This window comes from Micromys minutus (assembly GCF_963924665.1).
Source record: "Micromys minutus genome assembly, chromosome: 4".
Classification (NCBI taxonomy): Eukaryota; Metazoa; Chordata; class Mammalia; order Rodentia; family Muridae; genus Micromys; species Micromys minutus.
The window spans coordinates 2818747-2829449 of NC_137973.1; the positions used below are offsets into that span (position 1 = coordinate 2818747).

The 10703-nt window shown below is 38.3% G+C and overlaps 1 protein-coding gene across 1 annotated transcript in view; it reads right to left on the reverse strand.

Annotated features, from left to right (window-relative positions):
• Window positions 1–10164, reverse strand: part of LOC308419530 (vomeronasal type-2 receptor 1-like) — a gene marked incomplete at both ends in the record, with an annotated part of 40610 nt that extends 30446 nt beyond the window's left edge. The window contains one exon of the mRNA XM_080915298.1: window positions 9929–10164. Coding sequence (XP_080771424.1) covers window positions 9929–10164 — 236 coding nt within the window. The remainder of the gene's footprint in view (window positions 1–9928) is intronic.
• Between the last annotated feature and the right edge of the window lie 539 nt (window positions 10165–10703).

Sequence of the window (10703 nt, forward strand, 5' to 3'; positions counted from 1 at the left end):
GGTATTCCTATAGACTGAACCACCAACCAAAGTGCATACAAGGTCTGGACCTAGTAACTGCACAGTGTAACTGATATATAGTTTGGACTTCATGATAGTCCCCCAAGACTTGGAAAAATTGACCATGACTCTGTTGCCTGCCTGTAAACCAGTTTCCTTATATGTGTTGTATTTGTCTGACATCAGGCTGGGAGGGTGCTTCTAGTCCTGCAGTGATTTGTTGCACCAGGGTGGGTTAGTACTCTGGGGTATGTTAGAACTCCCCATTCTCAGTGTTAAAAAAGATAAGTAGTGGGAGAGAAAACTTATGAAAAAATTCTGGGAAAAGACGAAACTCGTTGATCAGCATATAAAGTCAATAGATAGATATACAAATGATAGATATGTAGATAGATATAAAAATATGTAACACACATGCAAAATTAAGATATATCTCATTTCAAGATCTACAAAATATCTTCCTGCTTTGACCCTATAACTATGTCTTTAAATTCGCCAAAGAATTAGTTACTTGTTTTAAAACAACAACAAAAAAAGCTATCTGTCCCAAACGGGGCTATTTACAATATTTGAAAAACTGGAATAATCTTCAATATTCTTGGTGGCTTCTCAGATGTTTTGGAGTATTCTCTATTTGTAATAACACTTTATAGAGAGATGACACCAGAGTGTGAATAGAGCAGGAAGTGATACGTGCAGCAGGCATCTTACGGTGATTAAAACTGCATTGAAGGGACTGGGCCCTTAACCATCAACAAGGAAAACATCTCAATGTGAACAGGTGAGGTGTGGGGAGAGTTTTCTTTATTCATTGGTTTCTATTAAGAGTCCCACAATACAATGACATATTATGTATCATTTTGCTTTAAACATATTATAAACTTAATGTATGTGGGCATTAACAAAAGAAAGATATAAAAAATCTCTTGTTTATATCATTTTGTTATAGTACTTTCAGAGCAATAAAATGTTTCTCTTTTATATAATTTAATACATGGCTACATAAAACCAATATTTTGCAAAATTTGGTGATTTCCAAATGAAACTTCTCATTACCCCATTTGAATGATGAAACAATTACTGTTAAGTTAATGAAGGAACAATTAAATAACCTTAGAATTCATAGGCACAGGAGAAAATTTCCTGAACAGAACACCAATGTCTACATCTCTAAGGTCAGATTGACAAATGGGACTTAAATTAATTGCAAAGATTCTACAAGGCTAAAGACACTGTCAAGGAAAAAAAAAAAAAAAAAAAAAAAAAAAAAAAAAAAAAAAAAAAAAAAAAAAAAAAAAACAGCAGTCAACAGAGTGCAAAAAGATCTTTACCAAACCCACGTCAGATAGAGGCCTAATATCCAATGTATACAAAGAACTCAAAAATCGAAACACCAGAGAATTAAACAACCCTATTAAAAAATGGGGTACAGAGTTAAACAAAAAGTTCTCAATCAAGGAATATCGAATGACTGAGAAACATCTAAGGAAGTGCTCAACATCCTTAGCCATCAGGGAAATGCAAATCAAAACAACCCTGAGATTCCACCTCACACCAGTCAGATTGGCCAAGATCCAAAACTCAATGACAACAGATGCTGGCGAAGGTGTGGAGAAAGAGGAACACTTCTCTACTGCTGGTGTGGTTGTAAACTGAAACAACCACTCTGTAAATCAGTTTGGTGATTCCTCAGAAAATTTGACATAGTACTACCTGAAGACACAGTTGTTACACTTCTGGGCATTTACCCCAGAGACACTCCAATATACAACAAAGATACATGCAGCACAATGTTCACGGCAGCTCTATTTATAATAGCCCAAAGCTGGCAGGAACCCACATGTTCTTCAGTAGATGAATGGATACAAAAATTGTGGTACATTTACACAATGGAGAACTACTCAGCTATCAGAAACAATGACTTAATGTAATTCTTAAGAAAATGGTTGCATCTAGAGAATATCATTCTGAGTGATATAACCCATTATCAGTATGTCACAAAAGAACAGACATAATATGCAGTCACTGATAATGGGATACTAACCCCAGAAAGCTCTGAACACCCTAGAAACAAGTCACAGACTGTGTGAAGTTCAACAACAACAGAAAAGAATATATCTTAATTAAAATAGAACTTTATCACATCCCCCTTTTCTCACTACAGCCCCTCCTAGTTTCTCTCCTATCCCCTCAAATTAATAGCCTCTTTTCCTACACTATTTTTACATATAAACATATGTGTGTATATAAATATATGTAACCACAAATACTTAATTACAACCTTTGAAATGTATCTGTATACTTTTATGCAAAAATGCTGAAAATTTGTACATATATCTTTGTTTTTAAAATAAAAAATAAATGAGTAAATAAAAAGAAAATTCATTATATAGAACTAATTTAAAAAATATACTAAAATATAAAACTAAAGAGAACACACTCAAATCATAATTATAAATATTAAGCACATAACTCAAAAATTCATAGTGAAGAAATGAGATTTTCCACTGTGTATTTTTCATTCTCACATTATTTCTATCATCGGACAAACAAAATTCTTTTTAAGTTTGAATTTTCATGTGCATTGGTGTTTTCCTTCTCGTATGTCTGATAAGGGTGTTATAGAAAGTCCTAAGCTGCCATGTGAGTCGCCATTGAACCATATTCCTCTGGAAGAGCAAATAGTGGTCTTACCTACTGAACAATCTCTATAGACTCTCAGAATTATTTGTAATAGGCCAAAATTATATTGAAATGTCTGAAACCTAGGATACGATGTATATACTTGTAATCACAGCATGAAGCAGAGGGGTAGGAATTTTACAGTTTGAAGGTGAGCCGACTCTATATTGTAATTTACTGATACATTATGGTTAATGGGAAGACGTCTCTGTAAACCAAAAAGAAAACCAATATCAATAAGAGGAATTAAAGGAAAGGCGGCTCCAGCCAGAAAGGCGGCTCGTACAGGCTGAGCTACTGAGACCTGGAACAGATCTTAGGAACTTCTGTTCCCACCCGGAGAGGACTTCAGGTCGCAGAGCAGAGCTTGGCCCAACCACCAGCCGGAAAGGAAAGGCGGTTCCAGCCAGAAAGGCAGCTCGTACAGGCTGAGCAACTGGTGAGTGAGAGACCTAGGCTGCGGGGGAGCAGAGGGATCTCTGCGGAGTGCACACGGAAAGGGCACCCCCTGCCCTGATCTGCTCTGTCCTCCCCGATCCAGTAACCGGGAACAGATCTTAGGAACTTCTGTTCCCACCCGGAGACGACTTCAGGTCGCAGAGCAGAGCCTGGCCCAACCACCAGCCGGAAAGGCGGCTCGTACAGGCTGAGCTACAATGACCAGGAACAAATCATAGGAACATCTGTTCCCACCCGGAGGTGACTTCAGTACGCAGAGCAGAGCCTGGCCCAGCTGCCACCCGGAACCTGGGCTGCTGGGGAGTAGAGAGATCTCTGCGGAGTGCACACGGAAAGTGTACCAGGGACACAGACCAGATACAAGGGAAAGGCAAGAACATATCACTGACAACAAAATGGCAAGAGGAAAGAGAAAGAGTATATCCCAAGGAAACCAAGACAATCTAGCAACACCAGAACCCAGCTCTCCGATAGTAGCAAACATAGGAATTCCAAACACTCCAGAGAAAGAAGACACAGACCTGAAAACATGCCTCAAGACGCTGATAGAGTTACTTAAACAAGAAAGGGAGGAAAAGCAAAAAGATTCAGAAGCTTTTAAAGAAGAAACAAGAAAAACACTCAAAGAACTCAAAGAACGAGACGAAAACAGAACCAAGGAAATAAAGGAATGGAAGAGGGAAATTAAAACAAAAATTGACACAATAAAAAAAGCGCTAAAAGAGATAACCCTAGAGTCAGAACACCAAAAAAAGAAATCAGGAGTCACAGAAGCAAGCATTTCCAACAGATTACAAGAGATCGAGGAGAGAATCTCGGGGGCAGAAGACAACATTGCAAACATAGACAAAACAGCCAGAGAAGATGCAAAAAACAAAAAGCTCCTAACCCAAAATGTCCAGGATATACAAGACACAATGAGAAGACCGAACCTAAGGATAATAGGAATAGAAGAGGGAGAAGAGTATCAACTAAGAGGCACAGTAAATATCTTCAACAAAATCATAGAAGAAAACTTCCCTACCCTCAAGAATGAGATGACCACGAGCATAAAAGAAGCCTTCAGAACTCCAAATAGGTTGGACCAGAAAAGAAATACCTCCCGACACATAATAGTAAAAACATCAAGTGCCCAAAGTAAAGAAAGAATACTAAAAGCAGTAAGGGAAAAAGGTCAGGTAACTTATAAAGGCAGACCAATCAGACTCACACCCGATTTCTCAGCAGAGACTATGAAAGCTAGAAGAGCCTGGACAGACATCATGCACTCCTTAAGAGAGCACAAGTGCCAGCCCAAGCTGCTATACCCAGCAAAACTATCAATTACCATCGATGGAGAGACAAAGATATTTCAAGACAAATCAAAATTCACACAATATATGACCACAAACCCAGCACTACAACGAATTACAGGTGGAAAACCCAATACAAGGAGAGAAAATACGGCCTAGTAAAAACAAGAAAACTCCTAAACAAGAAAACTAAAAAAAGAAAAAAAACACGGACACAACTCAACCCAAAAAAGCAAAAATGGCAGGATACAGAAACAATTATTCCTTGATATCTATTAACATAAATGGGCTCAACTCCCCAATAAAGAGACACAGACTATCAAACTGGATACATAAACAAAATCCAGCCTTTTGCTGCATACAGGAAACTCATCTCAGAGACAGAGACAGACACTATCTCACAGTAAAAGGCTGGGAAAAAAACTTCCAAGCAAACAGCTCCAAGAAGCAAGCTGGAGTGGCTATTCTAATATCGAATAAAGTAAATTTCCAACCAAAAGTTATCAAAAAGGATAAAGAAGGACACTTTTTACTCATTACCGGGGAAATCTGTCAGGAGGAACTCTCAATCCTTAACATATATGCTCCAAATAAAAAATCACCCACATTCATAAAAGAAACTCTACTAAAGCTCAAAAAATACATTTCACCCCACACAATAATAGTGGGAGACTTTAACACCCCACTCTCACCAATGGACAGATCAGGGAAACAAAAACTGAACAAGGACACTGCAAAACTAGCAGAGACTATGAACCAACTAGAATTAATAGATATATACAGAACATACTATCCTAAAGTAAAAGAATACACCTTCTTCTCACCACCCCATGGCACCTTCTCGAAAATTGACCACATAATTGGACACAGAACGAGCCTTCATCGATATAAGAAGATTGAAATACTCCCATGCATCCTCTCAGATCACCATGGTCTATGGCTGGTCTTTAACAACAACAAAGACAACAAAATGCCCACATACACATGGAAACTAAACAACACTCTGCTAAAGGATAGCAGGGTCAAAGAAGAAATAAAGAAAGAAATTAAGGATTTTCTAGAATTCAACGAAAATGAAAAACAAGATACCCAAACCTATGGGATGCAATGAAAGCAGTATTGAGAGGAAAACTCATTGCCCTAAGTACTTCCAAGAAGAAACTGGAGAGAGCTCACATCAGCAACCTGACAGCACAGCTAAAAGCCCTAGAACAAAAGGAAGCAGATTTACCCAAAAAGAGTAGACGGCAAGAAATAATCAAAATTAGGGCAGAAATAGACCAAATAGAAACAAAAAAAACCATTGAAAAAATCAACAAAACAAAGAGTTGGTTCTTTGAGAAAATCAACAAGATTGATAAACCCCTAGCCAGACTAACTAAAGGGCAAAGAGAGAGTATCCAAATTAACAAAATCAGAAAGGAAAGTGGTGACATAACAACTGAAACTAAGGAAATTCAAGAAATTATCAGATCCTACTACAAAAACTTATACTCCACAAAATTGGAAAATCTGGAGGAAATGGATGAATTCCTAGACAGATACAAGGTACCAAAGTTGAACCAGGACCAAGTAAACCACCTAAATAACCCTATAACACCTAAAGAAATAGAAGAAGTCATCAAAAGCCTCCCAACCAAAAAAAGCCCAGGTCCAGACGGGTTCAGTGCAGAATTTTATCAGACATTTATTGGGGATATGACACCAATATTCACCAAGCTATTCCAAAAGATAGAATCAGATGGAATATTACCCAACTCATTTTTTGAGGCTACAATAACCCTCGTACCTAAGCCACACAAAGACCCTACAAGGAAAGAGAACTTCAGACCAATCCCACTTATGAACATTGATGCAAAAATACTCAACAAAATCCTTGCAAACCGAATCCAAGAACACATCAAAACCATCATTCATCATGACCAAGTAGGCTTCATCCCTGGGATGCAGGGATGGTTTAACATAAGGAAATCCATCAATGTAATCCACCATATAAACAAACTTAAAGACCAAAATCACATGGTCATCTCACTAGACGCTGAGAAAGCATTCGACAAAATCCAACACCCCTTCATGTTAAAAGTCCTGGAAAGAACAGGAATCTAAGGTCCATATTTAAACATAATAAAAGCAATATACAGCAAACCAACAGCCAACATCAAACTTAATGGCGAGAAACTTGAAGCAATCCCACTAAAATCAGGGACTCGACAAGGCTGCCCACACTCTCCCTACCTATTCAACATAGTACTGGAAGTCCTGGCTGGAGCAATTAGACAGCAAAAGGAGATCAAGGGCATACAAATCGGAAAGGAAGAGATAAAAACATCACTCTTTGCCGATGACATGATAGTGTACTTGAGTGACCCCAAAAATTCCACCAGAGAACTCCTACAGCTGATAAACAAGTTCAGCAAAGTGGCCGGATACAAAATTAACTCAAACAAATCAGTAGCCTTCCTATACTCAAAAAACAAACATGTGGAGAAAGAAATTAGGGAAAAGATACCCTTCACAATAGTCACAAAAACTATGAAATACCTTGGTGTGACTCTAACTAAGCAAGTGAATGACCTGTTTGACAAGAACTTCAAACCTCTAAAGAAGGAAATTGAGGAAGATTCACAAAAATAGAAAGATCTCCCATGCTCATGGATTGGAAAGATCAACATCTTAAAAATGGCCATCCTACCAAAAGCAATCTACAGATTCAATGCAATCCCCATCAAAATTCCAACCCAGTTCTTCATGGAATTGGAAAGATCAATGTGCAATTTCATCTGGAATAACAAAAGACCTAGAATAGCGAAATCCATCCTCAACAACAAAAAAACATCAGCGGGAATCACTATCCCTGACCTCAAGCTATATTACAAGGCAATTGTGCTGAAAACTGCATGGTACTGGTACAGAAATAGGCAAGTGGATCAATGGAATAGAATAGAAGATTCAGAAATGAGCCCTCATGTATATAATCACCTGATTTTTGACAAAGGAGCAGTAAACATTCAATGGAAAAAGGACAGCCTATTCAACAAATGGTGCTGGTCCAACTGGCACTCAACATGCAAAAGAATGAAAATAGACCCGTTCTTATCTCCGTGTACAAAGCTCAAGTGTAAGTGGATTAAAGATCTCCACATTAAACCTGATACACTGGAATTATTAGATGAGAAAGTAGGGAAAACCTTAGAACACATAGGCACAGGAGAAAATTTTCTGAACAAAACACCAATGGCTCAAGCTCTAAGGTCAAAGATTAACAAATGGGACTTAATGAGATTGCAAAGTTTCTGTAAGGCTAAGGACATCGTCAAGAAAACAAAACGGCAACCAACAGAATGGGAAAAGATCTTTACCAACACCACATCAGATAGAGGCCTAATATCTAAGGTGTACAAGGAACTCAAAAAGCTCGACACCAGAGAATCAAATAACCCTATTAAAAAATGGGGTACAGAGCTAAACAAATCTTTTTCAGTTGAGGAACTTCGAATGGCCGAAAAACATCTGAGGAAGTGCTCGACATCCTTAGCCATCAGGGAAATGCAAATCAAAACAACCCTAAGATTCCACCTCACTCCAGTCAGATTGGCCAAGATCCAAAACTCAGATGACAGCAGATGCTGGCGAGGCTGCGGAGAAATAGGAACACTTCTCCACTGTTGGTGGGGTTGCAAGCTAATACAACCACTCTGGAAATCGATCTGGCGATACCTCAGAAAATTGGATATAGTACTACCTGAAGACCCAGCTATTCCACTTCTGGGCATATACCCCAAAGACACTTTAATACACAACAAAGATATATGCACCACAATGTTCATAGCGGCTCTATTTATAATAGCCAGAAGCTGGAAGGTACCCAGATGTCCTTCAGAAGACGAATGGATACAAAAATTGTGGTACATATACACAATGGAATACTACTCAGCCACCAGAAACAATGACTTAACCAAATTCTTAAGAAAATGGCTGCATCTAGAGAAGATCATCCTGAGTGAGATAACCCAGTCACAAAAGAACAGACATAATATGCAGTCACTGATAGTGGGATGCTAACCCCAGAGGCTTGCACTCCCCCAGAAACAACTCACAGACTGTATGAAGTCCAAGAAATAAAGAAAACAAAAACTATACATATATTCACAAAACAAGAAGACTTTGACTATTTCCATGTTGCGTTTTGTTTTGCATGTACTTTACGCTTATTGCAACTAGTACGTTTTCAATGCATACTGTCAAGCCCTTGAAAAAAATCAAGTACCGACTAAAAAACATAAAAAAAAAAAAAAAAAAAAAAAAAAGAAAAAAAAAATAATAGGAATTAATGTATTTCCCATCTGACCTTTTGTGGGAAATCAACTAGCAGAGTTCCAGTATAAAGTGGACTCTAAGTCACGTCATTGAGATCATGGAGTTGAAGTGTGGGGCATTAGATAGAGAGCTGACAGCTGTGACTAAGCGATGGGCGGTTGCTGTGGTATCACAGTCATCATCACTACTTCCTGTGCCTTCAGTGGAAACTGGAAACCACTTAGAGAGATGAAGAAAGTGTTAGCTGGAAACTCATCACAAATCTCACATTCTTAGCAATAGACTGCTATGTCCAATAATAATTGGATTTAGAACCTTAATAAAAGTAAGAATGTAGTGATTGAAATAGATATAGTGATGGAGGAAACTGGAAAACCAGCTATAATGACCACACAGCCTCATAGAAACATCTGCTGTATAAGGTACAATGTCCAATGTAATCAGTACCTGTGCTACTCTCATACTATTGACAATCATAGGTTTATTTTCAAAAAGACCCAAAAATTATATAAAAATTAAAAGAAAACATTTTGTGATGACAATGGAATTGTAGGTGATTGTTTTTTTTCTTTTAATTTTTGCTGTTTTTTTTAATATCTAACATCCCCACACATCTGTTTATGTGTGTATGTAAGATACATTTATTAACAGACATCTGTTGTATCCCAATTTTTATTTTCTCACAATAGATTGCTATATTTGAGTATTAGAAATTTCATTTCTTGAACAGCAGTATGGACAGAGTTTTCCTGCAGTTCACAATCCTATCGAGAACCCTTCCTCAGACACCAAGCATAGTTCCCCGACTGCACACTTGGACCTGAGTGTGATCCATTAACAGTGAAGCTGTAGCTCACTGTGCAGCACCTGTGCTCCTCACACGTCAGTGCTCACTCACACGGCACAGAGGTCTTCTGAGCATGTACATACTCTTCTGCAGATGTGGCATGCATCCCTCCTCTACATGGCTAACGAGCTTTTACAGACATTTTTACTGCTGCTGCTGATCAAAGAGAATCTCTGAGAACCAGCAACAGAAAGCCATCCCCCCTAAAAACTGACATAAAGGCAAATAGTGCCAGCATGAGAACTTATCTTAAATCTTGGTTCCAAGCCACCCATCTTTCTGACCATACAAATAAATTAATAATAAGAAAAAAGATGTAACCATGGCTTACCCCTCACACATGGCTGATTCTATTTCCTCATCAGAGTCACTTGTTGGCATTGTCCTATAGTGAACAGGAAACAGTCCTCCAATAACCATGGAATGGTTCTCAGCTTCTACATATCCAGTCAAATTAAACTTGCGCATCAATCTGCAATTCACATTCTCCAGGTCATATTGAGCACATAGTTCAAACCATAAAAATGTAGTTAATCCCAGAAGCAAGTACTTCTTTCTGCTCAACATTTAGTCTGGTGAGCTTGAGGATAATGAACGTGTCAAAGTGACATAGGTCTTAAGGATGCACCTGTATGGAGTGTGGGAGTGTGTATGTGCCTAACCCAGTAACCAGCTTTCTGCTTCCAACTGATTTTATGCTGTGGACACAGATGTCAGAATCACTTGCAATTTATGGATCTGGAGTAGGAGCTGAACATAACTTTGAATGAGACACCTGGTTGGTTCTCCTGTTTGCTTTGCAATGATGTATAACATCAGAACCATGGGATTCAGTTTGAAAGTTATTTTTAGTTGTAGAAACGATTTCCTCTTTTGGCACTTCTAGATTCATGAAGTCTCACAGCAGTCAACTCTTTGGACTTTGTGTATGTCAATCAGGCCCTGCACTGTAAATCCAATTCTCCAGTCATTTCTGCTCTCTTGCTTGCTGTACTAGGTAGGTAACTCAGAATCAGCTATAATCTAGTTGCACACTGGGCTAGAAGAGTTTTGTTGTCCATATTTCTGGATGCATTTACTGATCAATATAAAACCCAATAAAGGTC